This window comes from Microcaecilia unicolor, chromosome 5 (assembly GCF_901765095.1).
Source record: "Microcaecilia unicolor chromosome 5, aMicUni1.1, whole genome shotgun sequence".
NCBI lineage: Eukaryota > Metazoa > Chordata > Amphibia > Gymnophiona > Siphonopidae > Microcaecilia > Microcaecilia unicolor.
The window spans coordinates 357,013,696-357,038,498 of NC_044035.1; the positions used below are offsets into that span (position 1 = coordinate 357,013,696).

Here is a 24,803-nt window from a genome sequence, read left to right on the forward strand (position 1 = left end):
TCCTTTCTCTCCTTCTCTGCGCATATTTAACAGATCGCCAAAACCTGTTGTTTCTTTATCTACAATATTAGCAAAATCCGCCCCTTCCTTTCTGAATACACTGCCAGAACCCTTATCCACACCCTTGTCACCTCTCGCTTGGACTATTGCAATTTACTTCTCACTGGTCTTCCGCTCAGCCATCACTCTCCCTCTCCAATCTGTCCAAAATTCTGCGGCATGACTTATTTTCCACCAGAATCATTATACCCACACTAGCCCACTCCTCAAGTCACTTCACTGGCTCCCTGTCCGCTTCCACATTCAATTTAAACTTCTCGTACTGACCTTTAAATGCATCCACTCTGCAGCCCCCCATTACCTCTCCACTCTCATCTCTCCCTACATTCCTCCCCATGAACTCTGCTCACTAGACAAATCTCTAGTCGTCCCCCTTCTCCTCCACTGCTAACTCCAGGCTTCGCTCCTTTTCTCTCGCGGCACCTTATGCCTGGAATAGACTTCCTGGACCTATACATCTAGCTCCATCTCTACCTGTTTTCAAATCTATGCTGAAAACCCACCTTTTCACTGCTGCTTTTTAACTCCCATTATTTCCCTCACCCGCACCTGTCTTGTCTGTCTGTATTATTTAGATTGTAAGCTCTTTTGAGCAGGGACTGTCTCTTTGTATCAGGTGTTCAGCGCTGCGTGCGTCTGGTAGCGCTATACAAATGCTAATAATAATAATAATCTGTATAGAAGAGTTAGAAAAGGTTCAAAGAAGGGCAACCAAAACAATTAAGGAGATGGAACTCAAGTGACAGGCTAAAGAGGCTAGAGCTCATCAAGCTGGAAACAGAAACAGCTTGGGGGGGGGGGGGGGTCTACAAAATCCTGAATGGTGTAGAACTGTAGAACAGGTAAACATGAATTCATTGTTTATTCTATCAAAGTACCAAGACTAGGGAACACTCAATGAATTTGCATGCTAATATTTTTAAAATGAATAGCAGGATGTTTATTGTACCATGATGGTTATGTTCCAGCTGCTACCCCTATATCTAAAAAGAGAGGATGAACAAAAATTGAATAAAATGTTAAAGACTTTCCTCTGGAGGGGAAAGAGAGCGCGGATGACATTACAAGTTTTGCAAACACCAACAGAGTATGGTGGAGTAGGATTAACGAGTATGCGGAATATAACAGTTGCAAGCGGCATGAGACACATCAACGATTGGTTCCACTCGAAAGCAGATTACTCAAACACTCAACTGGAGTTACAATTCCTACCAAAGGTGCATTTTAGTAGCTGCTTGCACACCACAGGAAGTGAGATACCAAAAATATTGAAAGTAACAGGAATTATGACCACGGCCAAGGCAGTGTGGAAATGGATATGTCGACTGCATAACTTTTCAGCGAAGGTGACACCATATCTGACAACTTGCAAAACCCCAGCATTCCCACCAGGTGCCTTATAGCCAGCCTTTCTCAGATGGCGGAGAGAGGGAATAGTGAACCTGCTATAGGTATTGACACAAGAAGGAAAACTTAAATCCTTTCAAGAACTTCAAGCGGAATTTAACCTGCCAGCCAGAGACTCGTTTCATTATGCACAACTTAAGCATTATGCTGACTCACTACCATGGTACTATATGACAGAGGACGTGCAGACCGAGCTTTTGATGGCCTACACGCTAGAGGTACAGGAGAAAGTGCCATTGTCATTCTACCACAGACATATCAAGGACACGGCACTGGAGTTGGATTACTCACGGGTACTGGAGGCATGGAAAGCTGACATCCAGCTCTCATTAACGATGGAGCAGCTGAAAGAGCATATTCTGATAATTCGGAAATATTCTGTATTCACGGCGCACTGGGAAATGCAGTACAAGTTTGCACTTCAAGCATTTGTTGCACCACGACGGGCATTCCATATGGGGGGCATCGCCTTGGGGGGCTTGCCCCAAGTGCGGGACAGAAGGGGCCACAATGGGCCACATGGTTTGGACATGTATCAAGCACAAAAAAAACAGCACAAAGGGCCTTTAAAAACAAAAGGGAACACAGTTTTTTCATTTAAGAAATCCTTTAATAGTGAATTTTGATTGAAGAAAGACCCGACACGGGCCGTGTTTCGGTGCCACCGCACCTGCGTCAGGGGTCTGCATAAAACATATTACAATAAACAATCAAAAAGTATATATAAATAAAAACACTTAGAAAGGAACCAAGAATACAAATAAAAATAAAAAATCTAGATACATAAATTAAAATATTGTGTATTTCAAACTTATACCCACTCATTAACAAGGAAATAAAGCATATGTAAATTATGTTTGGGACACAAATGGAATTGCAACAGGTAAAAAAATGACTGCCATAAAACCATTGGTTGTCAAAAAATTGAAAAACACAACTAAATAAACAAGATTGACACAAAACAAACCTTAACTTTTGAATAAAAACAAAGTGTAGAGCGCTAGAAAATGTGCTATCACCATCAGTTAAAAGAAAAGTTATCTAATAGTGCTATTAGAGATGAATTTTTGACACGGAGCGATATAGGCTGCTGTTAGCATCAAAAGAATAAAAAGGCTTAAAATCACTAATCTAATAGTGCTATCACTGTCAGTTTTAAAAAATTATTAAGATGAATCTTTGACATTGTTACATACTGATATTATATGGGACATTAAAGGATACTATTATTATTGTGATGCCAAACCAAATATTTAAAAAATTTTCTTTAAAAACATTTTCTTAAAAAAAAATTTTTCTTAAACCACAAATTGAATTCCATCAAGAAACAAGATATTTAATGTTTTAATCTAAGTATTTTTTAAAAATACATTTAATTCCATTTTTAAATTGAAATTTCACTAGTGGTTTATAGCAAGATTTAATTAGACGTTTTTTAACTAACATTTATTATGTTGAAATTATATATATGTTTTATCAAAAATCACAAATGTATTAGATCTATCTGTGTTTAGCATGTTGCATATTTACTATTTTATTTTGTTGGCAATGTTGGTGTTAACACTATTGTTTTTAATGTGATGATATTTTTATATATATAATTTTTTTTAAAAAGGGAATATATCACACAGAATTTTGGAAAGCATCAGCCTTTTGAAATTGGTCTATTGAATCCTCTGTCATTGGTGTGGTGAGTTATTTTCCTATTATCTCTGTTTTTCATTTTCTATTTTTTATTATATTTTTTATACATATATAGATATATTTTTGTGTGTGTATATATTTTAACTTTTTGGCTTACACACACTCTTTTGATCTAAGTTTATCTGCATGTGTGTTCTTACCATTAAATGAAATATATTTTATATATGAAAATTTTTTTAAACAAACAATTTACATATGCTTTATATTTCCTTGTTAATGAGTGGGTATAAGCTTGAAATACACAATATTTTAATTTATGTATCTAGATTTTTATTTTTATTTGTATTCTTGGTTCCTAAGTGTTTTTATTTATATATACTTTTTGATTGTTTATTGTAATATGTTTTATGCAGACCCCTGACGCAGGTGCGGTGGCACAGAATCATGGCCCGTGTCGGGTCTTTCTTCAATCAAAATTCACTATTAAAGGATTTCTTAAATGAAAAAACTGTGTTCCCTTTTGTTTTTAAAGACCCTTTGTGCTGTTTTTTTGTGCTTGGTCTTTTTTTGTACTTGGTTCCCTCTCTTTGTTACATTATTGGACATGTATCAGTCACAAAATTCTGGAGAGAGGTGATGCAACAGATAGAGGACATGTGGAATACTAGAGGGCGTTACGATTCAACAATATTGTTTGGAAGGGTAATCTTGCCGGCACCCAATCCAAGAGGCATGAAAAGCTTTGTACGGAAATCGATCATAGTAGCGAAACTAGTTATTCTAGCAGAATGGACAACAAGGAATAGTCCCACGATACAGAACTGGAGAATAAGGATGCTCATGCTCTCAAGGATGTAGAGAATAGGAACAAGAGACCTCTCCTCAATACATGGGGAGAATTTGCAGCATTGTTGGAGCCCGTTCTGGAACACTCTGACTCCGACGGCGAGGAGCCGAATAATAAATAGATAGACACCAGTGCTTATGGACAGACAGACAATGTTGTTAGATGTAATAAGGGTGGAAAGGAAGGGTAACCGGGAGGGGGAAGGAAAGGGAGAGGATGGGGCTTGAGGAGAAAACTTGTAAGTGACTAACTATTCTAAATATATTATACGAGTTTCGTTGTATATTGTGACAACCAAAGAAGTTACTGCTAATAAAAATGATTTAAACATAAAATGAATAGCAGGAATAGTAAAGCTTTGGAACGTTACCAGAGGATGTGGTAACAACAGTTAGCGTACCTGGGTTAAAAAAAAAAAAAAAAGTTTCTGGAGAAAAAAAAGTCTATAGTCTATTGAGATAGACATGGGGAAGCCACTGCTTATCACTGGGATTAGTAGAATGGAATCTTGCTACTCTGAATTCCAAAATTTTGCTACCCTTGGGTATTCTTCCAGGTACTTGTGACCTGGATTTGGCACTGATGGAAGCAGGATACCCAGATAGACTATGGGTCTGATCCAGTATGGGTACTCTTATGTGGACAATTTTTAAAGAATATTTTCCCTTTGAAAATAAGGTAAAAGTTCTGTGGATATAAAATCCCTGTGAAATATGTACTTAGGCAGGCTGACTGAAAATTGCTTCAGGATTGGGAGTGTGGGTGGGGAGACAGAGGCCAACGAATTTCATTTTCAGTTATAAACATAAGAACATAAGAGTAGCCATACTGGGTCAGACCTATGGTCCATCTAGCCCAGTATCCTGCTTTCCAAACAGAGGCCAAGCCAGGTCACAAGTACCTGGTAGAAATCCAATTAGCAGCAACATTCCATGCTACCGATCCCGGGGGAAGCAGTTGCTCCCCCATGTCTGTCTCAATAGCAGACTATGGACTTTGCCTCCAGGAATCTGTCCAAACCTTTTTAAAATCCAGATACGCTAACCACTATTACTACATCCTCTAGCAATGAGTCCCAGAACTTAACTATTTGTTGAATGAAAAAATATTTCCTTTTATTTGTTTTAAAAGTATATATCTTTCAAACTTTTCTAATTCCGCTATATCTTTTTTGAGATATGGCGACCAGAACTGAACATAATACTCAAGGTGCGGTCATATCATGAAGTGATATAAAGGCATTATAGTATTTTTGGTCTTATTCACCATCCCTTTCCTAATAATTCCTAGCATCCTGTTTGCTTTTTTGACCGCCAATGCACAATAAGCAGATTTCAGCATATTATGTACAACGACACCTAGATCTGTTTCTTGAGCGCCGACCCCCTAAGGTGGAGCGTAGCATCAGGTAACTATGATTCAGATTATTCTTTCCAATGTGCATCACCTTGCATTTGTCCATATTAAATTCCATATGCCATTTAATGCCCAGTCTTCTACTTTCTTATTATAATAGCACCGGTCCCAGTACAGGTCACTGCAGCACTCCACCCTCCTTCACTGAAAAATGACCATTTAAGCCTACCCTCTGTTTTTGTCCAATAACCAATTCCTAATCCACAACAGAACCTTGCCTCCTATCCCGTGACTAATATTCTCAGGAATCTCATGATGAACTTTATCAAAAGCATTCTGAAAATCTAGATACACTACATCAACCAGCTCAATTTTCCCCACATTTATTCACGCCTTCAAAGAAATGATGCAAATTGGTGAGGCAAGACTTCGCTCAGCTGAAAATTAAACCATGTTAGTCCATGTGTTCTGTAATTTTATTCTTTATAGTTTCCACAATTTTTGCCCGGACCGACGTGGTCTGAAATTTCCCCGATCACCCCTAGAACCCTTTTTAAAAATAGGTATCACATTGGCCACCCTCCAATCTTCAGGTACTATGGACGATTTTAACGACAAGTTTAAACTTAATCAAGACAAAACACAATGTCTAATCCTTTCGTCCCAGCAAAATAAAGTAGTCCAAAGTTCACTCATCATTAAGGACTTCAAACTTTCGATCTCAAATAGCCTGAGAATCCTGGGAGTAGAGTTGGATAACCACTTACAACTGGACAATCAAGTGAAAATCATCACAAAAAGAATGTTCCACGCAATGTGGAGGCTGAAGCGTATCAGGCATTTTATTACAAGAGAGCTATTCCGTACCCTCGTTCATTAGCTGGTCCTCTCCCATACAGACTACTGTAGCGGGATATATGCTGGATGTCGGGACTACATTCTGTAAAGGCTTCAGACAGCTCAAAACACGGCAGCAAGGCTAATAATGGGCAAATTGTGTTTTGAGCCTGCTCAGCCACTACGTTTTAAACTACACTGGCTCCCTGTAAAAGATTGTATTACATTTAAAATCTGCTCACTAACACAAGATAATATATGGTGAAGCCCCTGAATATATGCTTAAGCTAACTGATCTACCATCTAGAAATGCGCTAATAACTGCAAGGTCCTACCTCAATCTACATTATCCCAGCTGCAAGAATGTTAAATACAAGACCCTTTTTGCTTCATCCTTCCCCTACATCAGTCCAAAATCCTGGAATGTTCTGCCAAAACAACTAAAAGAGCTAGTCGACCACCAACTGTTCAAGAAGTCCTTAAAAACATTCTTCTTCGACAAGGCTTATTCCACTGGCAACTACTATGTTTAACCTCTCTCTCTTGTTGACTGCACATGGTTATTCACTGGTTGCTTTGCCCCTAACATTCACCCCGTGTTATCCCATGTTCCATCCCCTCCTATCACAATCCGTAACTGTGCCATCTCTGTATTGTATCCTCATGCATTAATGTAAGCCACATTGCGCCTGATCTTGTGGGAAAATGTGGGGTAAAAATGCACCAAAATAAAAATAAAATAAATATTACTAACAGCAGATCAGCAATTTCACGCTTGAGTTCTTTGAGTACCCTTGGATGTATGCCATCCAGTCCAGGTGATTTACTACTCTTTAATTTGTCAATCTGGCTCAGTACATCTTCCAGGTTCACAGAGATTTCTTTCAGTTCCTCCGCATCATCATCCTTGAAAACCATTTCAGGTACAGGCAGATCTCTTACACCTTCTTCCGTAAAGACAGAAGCAAAGAATTCATTCAGTTTCTCCGCTATGGTCTTCTCCTCCCTGAGCGCCCCTTTTGCTCCTTCATGATCTAACGGTCCCACGGCTTTCTGCTTCTACTGTACTGTACCTGAAAAAGTTGTTACTGTGAGTTTTAGCCTCTGTGGCAAGTTTCTCTTCATATTCTCTTTTAGCCTTCTTTATTAATGCTTTGCATCTGACTTGCCAGGGCTTATGTTGCTTATTTTCTTCAATTGGATCCTTTTTCCATTAATTGAAGGACAATCTTTTGGCTGTAATAGCCTCTTTTACTTCACCTTTTAACCATGATGACTGTCATTTTCTCTTCTTTCCAGCTTTGCAAATATGTGGCATGCATTTGGACTGGGCTTCCAAGACGGTATTTTTGAATAACGTCCACGCCTGATTTAGTGTCCTAACCTTTGCTGCCGATCTTTTTAGTTCCTTTTTAACCATTTTCCTCATTTTATTGTAGTCACCCTTTCAAAAATTACATGTAGCTACTGTAGATTTCCTTTGTGGGTTCATCCCAGATAGTAGCTCAAACTTGATCATGTTATGATCACTGTTTCCCAGGGGACCCAACACTGCCACCTCTTGCACTATATCCTGCATGCCACCAAGGACCAGATCCAAAATGGCTCCCCCTCTTGTCAGTTCCTTGACCAGTTGTCAGATCCTCTCTGAGCATACCACCAGAACTCTCGTCCACGCTCTCATTACCTCTCGCCTCGATTACTGCAACTTACTCCTCACCGGCCTCCCACTCAGCCATCTATTCCCCCTTCAATCAGTTCAGTACGCTGCTGCACGTCTTATATTCCGCCAAAACCGATATACTCATATCACCCCTCTCCTCAAGTCACTTCATTGGCTTCCAATCAGATATCGCATACAATTCAAGCTCCTCCTCCTTACCTACAAGTGCACTCAGTCTGCGGCTCCTCACTACCTCTCCACCCTCATCTCCCCCTATGTTCCCGCCCGTAACCTCCGCTCACAGGACAAAGCCCTTCTCTCAGTACCCTTCTCCACTACTGCCAACTCCAGGCTCTGCTCATTCTGCCTTGCCTCACCCTATGCCTGGAATAATCTTCCTTTACCCATATGCCAGGCCCCCTCCCTACCCATCTTCAAATCTCTGCTTAAAACTCACCTCTTCAATGCTGCCTTCGGCGCCTAACCGCTCGAGAAATATAAAATACCCCAATCTAACCACCCTATCAGATTAACTGTTCACTCATCCTCTAGATTGTTCACTTGTCCTTAGTTTGTTCTCTTGTCTTTTAGATTGTAAGCTCTTTGAGCAGGGACTGTCCTTCTATGTTTGAATTGTACAGCGCTGCGTAACCCTAGTAGCGCTTTAGAAATGATGATTGTTGTTGTTTACATCTAGAAATTGTATCTCCCTGGCACTCTATGATGTAACATGTATCCAGTCAATATTGGAGTAACTGAAATCAACTATTCTCACAGCAAAATTCTACTCAATAAACCATGTATTGGAGGTGTAAAGTCACTTCTATTCATGAAAATATGTGGAGAAAAAAAAAAAAAAAAAAAAAAGACTTCCTTTACATATATCAGTAACTGAAATCACCCATTATTATAGAGTTCTCTAATTTGTCAGTTTTCCTAATCTCTGTAAACATTTCATCATCTGTGTGTTTATTCTGTCTCAGAAGACGGTAGTACAGCCCCACAAGAATACTCCTTCCCTGGTTCAAAGTCCCGCATTCAGACTTGTTTTGATTTTGGCTGAAACTTCTTGTGCTATGTCTTGTGGTCTCCTCCTCCCCCACCCTCCAAACCTACAGAGCTCCTACATCCTCTTCCCTCCCCCCGGACCTATTGTACCACCCTGGTTGTCTAGTGGCTAGTTGGGGCAGGCTTATACTATCTGTAAAGGGTGAACAAAACCATTTTTTTCACACTTGCCCATGCTATATCTGCAGTCAAAATGTTTGCTGCAACATCCAATGGCAGGCTTGTAAGATTGCCATGGGAGGTCACACAGTGGCCATTTTGAAATTGGAGCTGGCAGACAGGAGCAAAAAAAACAAACCAAAAATAGTTTGATTGCCTTCTAGATATAGTAATATGTGAACTTGGGCAAAAGGTTAACTGGCCTGCTTGCTTTTTATTATTTTGTATTACCTATCTAGAATATTATGTGCAATTCTGGTCACCACATCTCAAAAAAGATATAGCGGAATTAGAAAAAGGTACAGAGAAGGGTGATGAAAATGATAAAGAGGATGGAACGACTTCCTTATGAGGAAAGGCTAAAGCGGTTAGGGCCTATCCCTCTGCCTGTCGGCGTACCTCAGGGTTCTGTTCTTGGTCCCCTCCTCTTTTCTATCTACACTTCTTCCCTTGGTTCATTAATCTCATCCCATGGCTTTTCCTACCATCTCTATGCTGATGACTCCCAAATCTACCTTTCTACCCCTGATATCTCACCTTGCATCCAAACCAAAGTTTCAGCGTGCTTGTCTGACATTGCTGTCTGGATGTCTCAACGCCACCTGAAGTTAAACATGACCAAAACCGAGCTTCTCATTTTTCCCCCCAAACCCACCTCCCCACTCCCCCCGTTTTCTATTTCTGTTGATGGCTCTCTCATTCTCCCTGTCTCCTCAGCTCGAAACCTTGGGGTCATCTTTGACTCTTCTCTCTCCTTCTCTGCTCATATCCAGCAGACCGCCAAGACCTGTCGTTTCTTTCTTTACAACATCCGTAAAATCCGCCCCTTTCTTTCCGAGCACTCTACCAAAACCCTCATCCACAATCTTGTCACCTCTCGTTTAGACTACTGCAATCTGCTTCTTGCTGGCCTCCCACTTAGTCACCTCTCCCCTCTCCAATCAGTTCAAAACTCTGCTGCCCGTCTCGTCTTCCGCCAGGGTCGCTTTACTCATACTACCCCTCTCCTCAAGTCGCCTCACTGGCTCCCTATCCATTTTCGCATCCTGTTCAAACTTCTTTTACTAACCTATAAATGTACTCACTCTGCTGCTCCCCAGTATCTCTCCACACTCGTCCTTCCCTACACCCCTTCCCGTGCACTACGCTCCATGGATAAATCCTTCTTATCTGTTCCCTTCTCCACTACTGCCAACTCTAGACTTCTTGCCTTCTGTCTCGCTGCACCCTACGCCTGGAATAAACTTCCTGAGCCCATACGTCTTGCCCCATCCTTGACCACCTTTAAATCTAGACTGAAAGCCCACCTCTTTAACATTGCTTTTGACTCGTAACCACTTGTAACCACTCACCTCCACCTACCCTCCTCTCCTCCTTCCTGTACACATTAATTGATTTGATTACTTTATTTTTTGTCTATTAGATTGTAAGCTCTTTGAGCAGGGACTGTCTTTCTTCTGTGTTTGTGCAGCGCTGCGTAAGCCTTGTAGCGCTATAGAAATGCTAAATAGTAGTAGTAGTAGTATTTTGTGAATAAATGGTATTTTATGTACAGAAATAGGTACCTATAAAATTGCCTGAGGGTATACACACAACAGCAGTGTGTATTCTTTCATGTGCCAAATATGAATATATTCCTAGTGGTTGTATATGGGTAGAGCTGAGGAGAATTTGCAAGATATGTACATATGTTTATAAAATACATGTGTATGTGTGCACACTTAGGTGGGCCATCTGCAGTGCCTTAGACCAAACGCAAATGTAGATACCTATCTTCTGCTGTAATAATTTTTGAAAGGCAAACAGAAGCATCTGTCACCTTTATAAGAACATGTGCGTCTATGAGCCATCACAGGCTAGGTGCTCTGTTGTAAAATGACAGTTGACTAGCAGTATTTTTTTTTTAACAAAAACTGCATTACCTGCCCCCCCCCCCCCCCCCCCCACACACCTTTTTTTTTTTTTTTTTACAAAGCCATGCTGGTAGCTGCCAGTGCAGTAATGGCGACAGCCCATTCAAAGTGGATGGGCTGTGTCGGCATTGCCATGTAGCTTTGTATGGGGGGAATTAGCTAAGCAAATTTTTAAAAAGTTCAGTTCTACCTACTTGAAAAAAATTAAGCACGTCATCAATAACCAGTGTCTTCATAAGTCAGCAAGCAAGCAAAATTACTGTAATTCAAATTATCACCATCTATCTCCAGGTCTCTACCCTCAGCATTCATCCATATTCACTCTATGAGAAATTTTAAAGAATTTACATCGGATGTCTAGGTCACAAATAAATCTGCTTCAAAAATGCTGCTGTAATGCTGCCTGATGCTTAAAAGAACTCCCAGAAGCAGCACAAACATTAAAAAATGATCAACTAAGAAATAAAAACTGTTGTTCTGGTAACTACAGAACTAACAGTTCAGGTTGACTCCAGTGGTTTCGCATTTCTTTTCATTTTATGCAATTATCATCAAAACAAACCAAGTAATACTCTTGTACAGAAAGGGAGCCCCAAAAAAGAAACATCATAAAGAAAAATATTAATAATTATGCTTTACAATTCCAAGGAAAAGCTCCCAAAGTCCACTAATTAGGAGGAGTTCAAAGTAAATATGGGAGAATCAAGGAAACAAACCACAAAACAAGAATATTCCGGCACCATGCTAATGACATGGACAAAGGACAATTCACAGAGAAATTTCTTAGAAGTTGCTGACAGGAACCGATCCTGACAACCCATCAGTCAACTCTCCTAGTAGCCAAAAAAGCGGACAACTGTGAAGGTATGAAGAAAACCTATTTCTGAGGCTAGAATCTGATAGCATTTTGCATTTCCGTCTTACCAGTATCAGAGTCTTTCTGATCGCCATTTGTTCCAACACTGAAAGGCAACTTCCTCTTTGTAGATTTTTCTTTCACCTCTTTCCCTCCATCACTTCGATCCAACTTGGGAGTCTTGTTTACAGATACTTTATCCTGCAACAAGCAGACAGGAGTGTTATTTCCAAGGGTGTGCAGTAGTATTGTGATTTTTTTTCTCTACATCAGGAGGAATCACTGAAGCATGAAGAAGGCCATCCTCTGCCTCTTCCATTATGCTAATAGTGATAAGGATAGAAAATCTGGAATCAACGGTAACAAACTGTTTTAAAATGTTTTGACAGATATAAAGGTCATCATATAAAGCACTCCAAGGTGTACCCATCCCCATTTTGTTTAAAGGGAAAGGGAATATGAAGAAACGGACCTTAATAGGTCCATAGCCAGAAGGATGCTTGGCTGCATAGAGAGAAGTACAATCAGCAAAAGAAAGGTGTTTACCTCTATAGAACTCATTGGTGAGGCCCCACAAGGAGTACTGTGTTCAATTTTAGAGGCTGTATCTTAAGGACAAAAGAAGACTTGAAGCAGTCCGGAGAAAAATGATAAAAAATGGTATGGGGTTTGTGGAAAAAAGATGTTTGAGAAGAGACATGAGGACCTGAATAGTCTGGTGGACCCCTTCCCAGTGTGATGTGTCTAATGGACAGAAATTTTCAGTTTTTTAAATGGATTTTTAAATCATTAGAGGTGGGGGAGATTCCAGGAATACAAAAGTAAGCTTTAATAAGGCCAATAATAGTAATAGAGAATTCATCAGTGTCAGTAGCAATTCTAATTATTGCCTGAGCTCCAATTTGGAAATCTCAGTGAAAATCATACAATCTTGTGTTACTGTGTAGCTTAGGGGTTATACTGAGTCACAGAAACTGGGAAAGGTACAGTTGGGCTTTCATCCGAATTTTAATACACAGGAGTTTTTAGTGGTGCTTGTAGACAAAGAAATATGGACAAAGAAGCATTTAGGGGAGGTGGGAGAAGGTATTGGAATGGATCAAAGCCTTCTTAATGGATAGAATGTTTAAGAGTCTGAAGTTACTTGAAGATGGTGTTCCACAGAGATCTCCTTTGTCCCCAATTTTTAAAAAAATTATATTTGTGCCTGTGGCTCAGTTGGTTCAGTCATTTGTTTTTACTCCCTTCTTGTTTACAGGTGACCTTTACATTTTTGCTCTACTTAGCAGCTTAACAGGAGAAGTTCTAGGCTCTTCAATGAATGTACGAAAGTACTGGTGAATTGGTTGCAATGACACTGAATGAAATTAAATACTGAGATAATGGTATCATGTGGGCGGGGATGATTCCACAGCTACTAGATTTGTTGTCAGTTTTAATACAGAGACATAACATACTGATGAGGCAGCACGTGAACACATTAGGGGTCACCCTATCTTCCCAAGGAATGTCAGATTCATAGTAATGGTAAAAAAAAAAAAAAAAAGACAAGAGTATAAACTCAAATTGATACAGCAGTTGAGATTTTGCTTGAGTCCCCAGGATATTCACATGGACTACTCATATTGTCAAGGTACTCCACTACATAAGTAGTTACAAATAGAAGCCCAGGCCAAATATATTCCATGTATTAAAAAAGGAGGAAGGAAGGCTAAACGACAGCCAGCATAGTTAAAAAATGAGGTGAAGGAAGCTATTAGAGCTAAAAGAAAATCCTAAAAGAATATGGAAGAAGGATCCAACTGAAAATAATAAGAAACAGCATAAAGAATGGCAAGTTGAATGCAAAGCTCTGATAATGAAAGCAAAGAGGGACTTTGAAAAAAAGATTGCATTGGAGGCAAACACACATAGTAAAAAAAAAAAATTTTAGGTATATTAAAAGCAAGAAGACAGCAAAAGAATCAGTTGGACCCAGGATGACCAAGGGGTAAGAGGAGCACTCAGAGAAGACAAGGCCATAGCAGAGAAATTAAATTGAATGCTATTTCTGGCATTGGAGGGATACCAGTGCCAGAAATAGCATTCAAAGCTGACGAGTCAGAGAAACTGAATGAAATTTCTATAAACCTGGAAGATGTAATGGCTCAATCTGACAAATTGAAGAGTAACAAATTGCCTGGACCTGATGGTATTCATCCCAGAGTACTGATAGAATTGAAAAATGAATTTGTAGAACTATTGTTAGTAATATGTAATTTATCTTTTAAGGTCGTAGTATTTTTATTAAATTTAAAAATAGAACAACAGAAGACAATTCAGTGTAACAGTACAACAGCAAACAAATTGCAAAAATCATGTAAAGGACAGAAGAGAGAAAGAGTGGAGAGGAAGAAAAGAAAAAAGAAACACTTCTCATCAAGCATCTCTAAAGTAGGACAATAACAAAGACCACTTCTCCTTATAATTTATCTTTTTAATTGTAAACAATTTTTATTGAACAAATTAATTAAGACACATTAATGCAAACAGAAACGTGTTCAGTATTTTTAACAAGTTTAATTTCCATCCCAAACCCCCCCCCCCCACCTCCCCCCAACCCATTACATCTAACTTATGTCAAGATTTTTGTAATCTCTCTAGGTAAGATCAAATCTCCAAATTGATTAGGCAGAGATATCAAGCGAATACGAATAAAAAACACTGAAACACCCCTTTGTGATCTTAGTAACCAAGTCACTCCTCGTTCCCAACTTACCATAACCATTACCTTTGAACTATAATGATGGTGACTCGCTGGCTAGAATATGTAATTCAAGCATGGCGCCGGAAGACTAGAGGGTGGCCAATGTAATGCCGATTTTTTAAAAAGGTTCCAGAGGTGATCCGAGAAATTATAGACCGGTGAACCTAACCATCTGTGCGGGGCAAAATGGTACAGACTATTATAAAGAACAAAATTCAGTACACGTCAGGAAACTCTTGCTGGCAATTGCAGCATGTAAACAAGATGAAGGGCCCTCCTTAGTAGTAAGTTTAGACGCGGAGAAGGCCTTTGACCGGGTCGGGTGGGACTTCTGGTTTCAGACCTTAGAAAGCATGGGCATAGTGGGGTGGTTCCTGCGGGCGGTTCGTGCTCTATATTGCCAGCCCACGGCGAGGGTTCTTGTAAATGGCACAAGAGAGTCAGAGTTCCAAATATGTCGTGGAACGAGACAGGGGTGTCCACTCTCCCCGCTACTTTTTGTTTTGTCCTTGGAGCCACTGCTGAGGATCACTGCGTCTACCCAGGACCTTGAGGGGGTCACCTTGGCAGGTCATGACATCAGGGCGTTGGCCTACGCAGATGATCTGCTGGTACTATTGAAAAACCCTACCCAGAGCTTAAGCAGGCTGCTGCAGATAATTGAACAATTTGGGAAATTTTCTGGCTTTAAATTAAATTTACACAAATCCATTGCACTTCCCATTCTACCGGACGTCAAAACATCTTGGCCTGGACAGTTTCCCTTACAGTGGGCGCAGGGCATGATTAAGTATTTAGGAGTATGTATTCCAGCTGAATTGTCCCAGTTATACGAGCTAAATATACAACGCTTATTAAAAGACACTGAAAAACAATTGCAGGCATGGGGATCCCTTTCACTCTCTCTTCTGGGGCATATTGCATTGTACAAGATGACTGTAGTTACAAAGTGACTCTACGTTTTTCAAACTCTCCCGCTTTACTTAAAGAGGGGGGAGGGAAAGAAATTAATGAGGTTAATGCAAAAATTTTTGTGGAGTGGGAAGAAACCCCGCCTTTCCGTTCCAACACTGAGTATACCGGTAGAATATGGGGGTTTGGGACTACTGAACATGAAATATCTAACAATAGCTAGTGGCATGCGCCACATCACTGACTGGTTTTGCAGAACACAGAACCATACAAATAGAGAATTGGAATTACAATTATATCCAGAAACGCACTTCAGCAGCTATTTGCATACAATGGGATTACCATTGCCGCCCCCTACTGAAGCATACAGGAATAATGACATCAGCAAAAGCAACTTGGAAATGGATCTGTAAATTACACAGATTTCTTCGAAGGTTACACCATACTTGCCAATATGCGGGAACCCTGCCTTTGCACCTGGAAGGCTATATTCGGTGTTCCGCAGATGGAAAAGGAAAGGGATAGTATACTTGTTACAAGTACCCGTGAAGGACAGATAAAGCTGTTTCAGGAGCTCTGTGCTGAATACGCCCTGCCGCCCTCCGATGAGTTCTATTATGCACAGCTAAAGCATTATATACGTTCCTTGTCCTGGGAGGCGCTGGCAGAGGATGTCCAGGAAGAGTTGGCAACAGCACTCTCTTTAGAGGCACAGCAAAAAGTGCCCCTCACGTTCCATCACAGGCACATCAGAGACACAGTTACCGAACTGGACTATGCCAAGTTACTGGCTGCCTGGAAACGCGATATCCCTGTGGCCCTTACATTGCCTCAGTTCAAGTCCCATGCGCTTACAATGCGCAAAACAATGAACATGACACAGCACTGGAAGCTACAATACAAATTTGCTCTTAGACTCTACATTTCTCCCAGAAGAGCCTTTCACATGGGACTCTCACCTTGGGGAGAGTGCCTCAAATGCAGGGATCCGGGGGCCACCCTCGGGGACATGTTTTGGTCCTGCAAGGGCATAGTCCGATTTTGGAAGGAGCTAGTACAATATGTTTCTGAGATGTGGAAGGTGGGCTGGAAGTATGACTCGGCGCTGCTCCTAGGCCACCCTGTTCTCATACACCCTGTCCCATCAGGATTTACCGCTTTTGTACGCAAAGCTATTGTAGTGGCTAAACAAGCAATACTCTCAGAATGGCTTACATACAACTACCTGCCTGTCACCTCGAAAGGGCTGAGGTCTCTGAGAAGACCTTGCTCTCTGAAAGGAGACTCCATGACCTGGACAGTAACACCGTGTATCCCTAAACTTAGGTCAACATCTCGCCGGTTGTACAAACGGCTCCGGGAGGCGCTGGCCCTTAGAGTCACCGAGGTCCTTCACAATCTGTTCTAAGTCCGTCCCAAACAAAAGTTTTCCCCTAAAAGGAAGCCTTGCTAAACGTGACTTAGGCCACGTCTACAGCCCAATGCCGCAACCAGCGACGCACGGTGACGGCTAGGGAAACCTCTTTCGTCAAAGCCCTCAAAAGATCATAAAGAAGACCCGCAAAGAAGGCTAAACCGGACTCCAAGGCCAGCAAAACAGCCACGAGATCTTCCGGAAAGGAGGCTTTCTGTACCCACGATAAGCATGCCCGCGCCGCATAGGAGCCCCAAACTGAGGCCTGCAAGTAAAGGGCAGCTACTTCAAGGACAGCTTCAAGCAAGTCTCTAAGTTACGATCTTGAGGGTCTTTGAGCGCCGTGCCACCCTCCACAGGGAGAGTGGTTTTCTTAGTGCCCGCTGTGATTAAGGAATCCACAGTAGCGACCTTCAGCAAGTCTAAGTCATTAGCAGGTAGCACGTAAAGACACGACATAGCTCTAAGCAACCTTAAGCCCACTGTCCGGTGTATCCCACTGCGCCAAAATAAGGATCTTTATGGCCACACGCACATGAAAGGAACGAGGTGTGCACGGTGCCAGACATAATAGAGGGCACCGGACCTGTTCCCCCTGACGATTCAGGGGGGAAATGGCCAAAACCTGAAAAGCCCTATCAGGGAGGGAAGCTTTTCCCTGTGAAAAGGGTGGGCAGCCGTCGGATCATCCCCATCCTCAGAGGGCAGGGTGACCTCATCTGCCAAATCCAAAGATTCTGAGGGAGAGCCCAGAGACAAAACCGGGCCATCTGTGTCAGATAGCTCCTCGGGATCCCAAATCTCCACCCGGGGACGTTTTGGCAGGAAAGACAGAGGCTGCAGCAATCGAAGTTTGCTGAGGAAGAGATGGGGCTGCCTGAAGAGAAGCTCCTGACTTCTTCAAAAGAAAGGCATTGTGCATTAGTAAAACAAAATCCTGAAAAAAAGAAACTGCAAGGGACTCCCCTGCTCCCTGTACATCGCTTCCCTCCATCGGAGCCTGTGCCACAGAAGCACACTGTGCCTCTTGTCTATCAACCATCACGTGTGGAGCGGGGTCACACCTGAAAGGGAAAAATAGTGCCCTCCAACACGTGCTGCACTAACTGCCCCGAGGAAACCGCTGAAACTATCCCCTGCGCTTCCGACTTACCGGACGCCTGAGGAGAACCCCCTTCGCGCTGAACACCCACTGCAGGCTGACGGCGGTAGGACTCAAATTCCCCGATGCTGCTCTCCGGCCCCCACACCAGGAGCAGCGCTTAGCCGCCTCAGAAGGTACTGGCATGCTCCACAAACGCCTGCCCCAAAACTGACTCGGCAGAACTTCTCCATATGATTATACAAAAACAAAGTCTATCACTTTTTTTTTTTTTTTTTTTTTAAGTCAGGAGAGAAAGGAAACACCCGATCAGGCCAACAGCCCCAGGCGACGGAGGAAAGGTAGGGGGAAACCGGGAGGGACCTGACACCACCAAGTGTACACCACAAGCTGCAAACAGCCACTCAACCCCTGTCTGTGCTAAGCTAGGCCCAAAGTAGCCAGATCAAACCAGAGCTGCACAGACATGTCCCTCCACATGCTAGATAGAGAGAATACTGAGGTTCAGCTGGCTGCATAGGTCCACATATAGCAAACCTCAGAGGTGCTCTCTATCTCAACCTGCTGGTAGAGGGACACAACCCCCAAGTCTCTGGATTGATCTGTGGGATGCCAAGGAAAGGCGGTTAGCTTAGCAGAGTTTTAAAAAGGTTTGGACGGCTTCCTAAATTAAAAGCCCATAGACTGGATTGATCTGTGGGACGCCATGGAAAGGCAGTTAGCTTAGCAGAGTTTTAAAAAGGTTTGGATGGCTTCCTAAAGTAAAAGTTCATAGACCATTATTAAATTGGACTTGGGGAAAATCCACTATTTCTGGGATAAGCAGCATAAAATGTTTTGTACTTTTTGGGGGATCTTGCCAGGTATTTGTGACCTGGATTGGCCACTGTGGGAAACAGGATGCTGGGCTTTATGGACCATTGGTCTGTCCTAGTATGGCAATACTTATGTACATGGATTAATGAGACAACGTCAACATGGATTTAGTGAAGAAACGTCTTGCCTCACCAAACTATTACATTTCTATGAAGGGGTGAACAAACATGTGGATAAAGGTGAGCCGGTTGTTATTGTATATCCGGACTTTCAAAAGACTCCTGAGGAAATTGGAGAGTCATGGGATAGAAGGTAGTGTTCTACTGTGGTTTACAAACTGGTTAAAAAATAGAAAACAGAGAGTAGGGTTAAATGGTTAGTAGTCTCAATGTAGAAGGTTAGATAGTGGGGTTCCCTAGGGGTCTGTGCTGAGACAGCTGCGTTTTAACCTATTTACAAATGATCTAGAGATGGGAGTTACTAGTGAGTTACTACTACTACTACTTCTTAACACTTCTAAAGCGCTACTAGGGTTACGCAGCGCTGTACAGTTTAACAAAGAAGGACAGTCCCTGCTCAAAGGACCTTACAAAGGACAAAATCAAGTTTGCTGCTGACATAAAGTAATTCAAAGTTGTTAAATCACAAGGGAACCTTACAAGACTGGGAGACTGGGCATCCAAATGGCAGATGACGTTTAATGTAAGCAAGTGCAAAGTGATGCATGTGGGAAAGGGGAACTCGAACTACAGCTACGTAATGCAAGGTCCCACACTAGGAGTCAATGACCAGGAAAGGGATCTAGGTGTCATTTTTGATGATACGTTATAACCCTCTGCTCAGTGTGCAGCAGCTAAGAAAGCAAATAGAAAGTTAGGTAATTAGGAAAGAAATGGAAAATAAAAATGAGGATGTTATACCTATCGCTCCATGGTGAGACTTTACCTCGAATATTATATGCAATTCTGGTCATCGCATCTCAAAAAAGATATGGTGGAATTAGAAAAGGTACAGAGAAGGGTGACAAAAATGATAAAGGGGATGGGACGACTTCCCTATGAGGAAAGGCTAAAGCGGCTAAGGCTCTTCAGCTTGGAGAAAAGATGGCTGAGGGGAGATATGATAGAGGTGTATAAAATAATAAGTGGAGTGGAAAGGGTAGACGTGAATCGCTTGTTTACTCTTTCCAAAAATACTAGGACTAGGGGGCACGCAATGAAGCTATAAAGTAGTAAATTTAAAATTAAACAGAGAAAATATTTCTTCACTCAACGTGTAATCAAACTCTGGAATTCGTTGCCAGAGAATGTAATAAAAGCAGTTAGCTTATAGTGGGGTTTTAAAAAGGTTTGGATAGCTTCCTAAAAGAAAAGTCGAAAGCCATTATTAAAATGGACTTGGGGAAAAGCCATTGCTTATTTCTAGGGTAAGCAGCATAAAATGTTTTGAACTGTTTTGGGATCTTGTCAGATACTTGTAATCTAGATTGGACAATGTTGGAAACAGAATGCTGGGCTTGATGAACCTTTAGTCTGTCTCAGTATGGCAGTAATTAAGTACTTAGAATTGGGCCATACAGGGGAAAATTAGGTTCTTACCTTGGTAATTTTCTTTCCTTTAGTCATAACAGATGAATCCATTACCTCTTTAACAAAGCTTACAAAAGTCACCCTCAATGATACAAATCATCCCCCAAACCACCCAAGCACACCTAAAACAATTCACATAACCTACCCAACATCTGTCCATCTAACGCCTTGATTACCTCAGCTCATGATCAACTATCTTTTAATCATATACCGACTTTAGCTAACTCCTTGTTTACCTCAGCCCTTGATCAACTGTATTTTAATCATGTACTGACTTTAGCATAACCCTACTCTGTAAGCCACATTGAGCCAGCAAAAAGGTGGGATAATGTGGGGTACAAATGCAATAAATAAATAACGAGTGGGTTGTGTCCATCAACCAGCAGGGGGAGATAGAGAGCACTGAAAAACCATAGGGCCTCATGGCCAGCTAGCTCCATCTGCCTCTTCAGTATTTTAAGCTTCCAAAGCAGTGTTACACTGCAAAGCATAATAACATGAACTTTCCTCACACGGATGAACGCCCCAAAACTGGAGCTATAATTCAAAGGAGGGAATGAACTCATCCTCCTGTAACTGAACAGAAATCCTGAAGACTGTTTTTCAACTTCTCCCAATGAGGGAACATATCTACAGGAAAAACTGAACATAAAAGTAACATAAATCACATAATGAACCATTGAGGGAGGGCTCATGGATTCATCTGCTATGACTAAAGGAAAGAAAATTACCAAGGTAAGAACCTAATTTTCCCTTCCTTGTCCCTAGATAGGGTGGGAACAAGCCACACCACACGCCAGCACTTGTGCTCCAAAATGCGCGTCTCTCCTGGCAGCAACATCCAGCCTGTAATGTCGGCCAAACGAGAGCTTAGAAGACCAAGTAGCTGCTCTACATATCTCTTGAAAAGAGAGTGCTCCAGTTTCAGCCCAAGAAGAGGACATCGCTCTTGTGGAATGTGCCTTAAAGGCTTCAGGCGGAGGCCAGCCAAATAGCAGATATGCTGAAAAGATAGCTTCTTTGAGCCAACGGGCTATAGTGGCCTTAGACGCTGGAGATCCTCTGCGCGGACCTGACAAAAGAACAAAAAGATGGTCAGAGGTCTTGAAGGCATTTGACAAGCGCAGATATTGCAACAGAGCCCTTCGCACATCCAGAAGGTGCAACTGCCCATAGGCTTCTGGAAACTCCTCTTTAGAAAAGGAGGGCAGGAAAATAGGCTGGTTTAGGTGAAACGCTGAAACCACCTTAGGCATGAAGGAAGGCACCGTACGTACCATTACTCCGGACTCTGAGAATTGCAGAAATGGGTCTCGACAGGACAGCGCCTGGAGCTCAGATACCCGTCTCACCGATGTCACAGCCACCAAAAAGACAGTCTTTAAGGTCACATCCTTCTCCGAAGCTCGCCTAAGCGACTCGAAGGGCGAACACTGAAGGGCCTTTAAAACTAACCCCAGGTTCCAGGCCGGACACAGAGCCCACACGAGAGCACGGAACCGAAGCACCCCTCTAAGAAACCGTGTCACATCCGGGCAAGCACCCAGAGAGAGGCCAGCGACCTTCCCTCGAAAACATGCTAAGGCTGCCACTTGAACACGCAGGGAATTATAGGCCAAGCCTTTTTGTAAACCATCCTGCAAAAAGTCAAGTATCGGCGAGACAGAAGTCCGCATGGGTGTAATCGCTTTAGAAGCACACCAAGCCTCAAATTGGCGCCAAATCCTGACATAAGCCTTGTAAGTGGAACGCTTGCGGGCCTGTAGGAGAGTGGAAATGACTTTACTGGAATATCCTTTGTCTCTCAACTGCGCCCTCTCAATAGCCATGCCGTAAGACCACATCTCCTTGGTAGAGCCGAATCCGCAGGAGTACTCGCCCTATCAAGGGCCATGGAGGGAACACATACAGGAGGCCCTGAAGCCAGGGTTGAGCCAAGGCATCCAACCCTGCCGAGCGAGGATCTCTCCGTCTGCTGTAGAAGCACGGGACTTTGGCATTTGTGCTTGACGCCATAAGATCCATCACGGGCTTTCCCCATTTGGCACATATCCGCAGGAATACTTTGTCTGCAAGTTCCCACTCCGCTGGGTCGATCTGATTCCTGCTCAGATAATCAGCTTGCATGTTGCTCTGACCTGCAATATGAGCTGCTGACAGAAACTGCAGATGAAGCTCGGCCCAGTGGCAAATCGGCGCGGCCTGCGCTGCTAGTGCTATGCACTGAGTGCCTCCTTGGCGATTTATGTAGGCCACTGCTGTCGTGTTGTCCGACAGAACTCTGACAGCCAATCCTTCCAGGGTCAATTGAAAGGCCAGAAGCGCCTGGAAAATCGCTTTCAAGCGATTGATGGACCACTCCGACTCCTCGGGTGTCCAAAGACCCTAGGCATGCCTTCCCCGGCAATGTGCACCCCAGCCCTTCATGCTGGCATCTGTTACCACCAGGCACCAATTGGGGAGCGCTAGCGGCATTCCTCGCCGCAGCATGCTGTCTGAGAGCCACCACTCCATACTGAGCCAGGCCGCAGGGAGCCACATGAGTCTGCATTGATAATCCTGAGATATTGGAGACCACCATTGAAGCAGGGAACACTGCAGAGGTCTCAGGTGCGCTCTCGCCCAAGGCACCACTTCCAAAGTGGCCGTCATCGACCCCAACAGTTGGACTATATCCCAAGCTCGCGGGCGAGGCATCCTCAGGAGCAGACGGACCTGGTTCTGAAGCTTGCACCACCTTTGCTCGGGTAGGAAGACCATCCCCGAGGCTGTGTCGAACCGAACCCCCAAATATTCTAGAGATTGAGAGGGGGTCAGGTGACTTTTGGCTATATTGACGACCCAGCCCAGAGATTGCAGTACTGAGACCACTCTGGCTGTAACCTGATGACTCTCTTCTACAGAGTCTGCTCTGATCAGCCAGTCGTCTAGGTACGGGTGAACCCGGATACCCTCTCACCTGAGAAAAGCAGCTACTACCACCATTACCTTGGAAAAGGTTTGGGGAGCTGTGGCGAGGCCAAAAGGCAAGGCCCGAAACTGGAAATGTTTTCCCATCACTGCAAAACACAGAAACCTCTGGTGCGGGGGCCAAATTGGTATGTGCAAGTAAGCTTCTTTCAGGTCCAGAGACGTGAGAAACTATCCTGGCTGTACCGCCACTATGACGGAGCGCAGGGTTTCCATGTGAAAATGCCGCACGTTCAGAGACTTGTTGACTTCTTTTAAGTCTAGGATAGGCCGAAAAGACCCTCCTTTTTGCTGCACCACGAAGTAAATGGAGTAACGGCCAGAGCCGCATTCGGCGGGAGGCAAAGGGAAACCACCCCTATATGAATCAAGCCTTGTAAGGTCTCCTCTACCACCGCCCGTTTGGCGGCAGAACCGCATCGGAACTCCACAAACACGTCTCTTATCGGGGCATTGAATCCTATTCTGTAGCCTTCCCTGATCAGGTCCAAGACCCACTGAACTGAGGTAATCTTGGCAAGTTGTCCTCCTATCACAGGAATCGAGGAGGGGGCCGGCGCACCATCATTGAGAGGGTCGCCCTTGAACTCCAGGTCTTGAGCCTGCTGCTGCGGAACGTTTGTCTGAGCGAAAGGAGTTCCTCTTCTGAAAACGGGCACGCGAAGTGAACCCAGCAGAACGCCCCGGGTGGTACTTTCTAGCTTCACGGAAGCAAGATCTGTAAGAGGAGGAAACCGCCTGACCCTAGGAAGAAGGCCGTGGCCTACCCTTGGGTAAGCGCTGGGGTTTGGAATCCCCCAGGCCTTTCACAATATTCTCCAATTCCTCTCCAAACAGGAAAAGGCCTTGAAAGGGCAACTTCACCAACCTTTGCTTAGAGGCCATGTCAGCTGCCCAATGCCATAGCCACAGAAGACGGCGAGCCGCCACCGCTACAGCCATCTGTTTAGCCGAAGCTCTGACCAGATCATAAAGGGCGTCAGCCAAAAATGACAAGGCCGACTCCATCCACGGTGCCACCTCCGAAAGGGGCTCCACTCCATCTCCGGGCTGTTCCACTGCCTGTTGTAACCAAGCGAGGCAGGCTCAGGCAGCGTATCAGCTGCATGCAGATGCCCGTAAGGATAGGCCTGAAATTTCAAAGGACCGTTTCATAGCTGCCTCCAGGCGACGGTCCTGCATGTCATTCAGGGCAACTCCTCCTTCCACTGGGAGGGTAGTTTTCTTTGTCACAGCCGTGACCAGGGCATCCACTTTAGGCACTGTTAGGCACGCCAAATGCTCCTCACTTAGAGGGTATAATTGCCCCATAGCCCTGGCGACTTTCAAAGGCCCCTCTGGGTCAGCCCATTGAGCCGTGATAAATTCTTGGATGGCTCGAGCAGGCTTCTTAGTACATGGCATCCTCGGATTACCGGAGGAGGTCTCAGTACTCCCAGGGTCT

General features: G+C 43.3%; 1 protein-coding gene across 1 annotated transcript in view; it reads right to left on the reverse strand.

Moving 5' to 3' along the window:
* LOC115471371 (ankyrin repeat domain-containing protein 11-like) overlaps positions 1 to 24,803 on the reverse strand; it is a 241,998-nt gene that overhangs the window by 96,983 nt on the left and 120,212 nt on the right. The window contains exon 4 of the mRNA XM_030205069.1: positions 11,879 to 12,011. Within this exon, the coding sequence (XP_030060929.1) occupies positions 11,879 to 12,011 (133 nt within the window). The remainder of the gene's footprint in view (positions 1 to 11,878; positions 12,012 to 24,803) is intronic.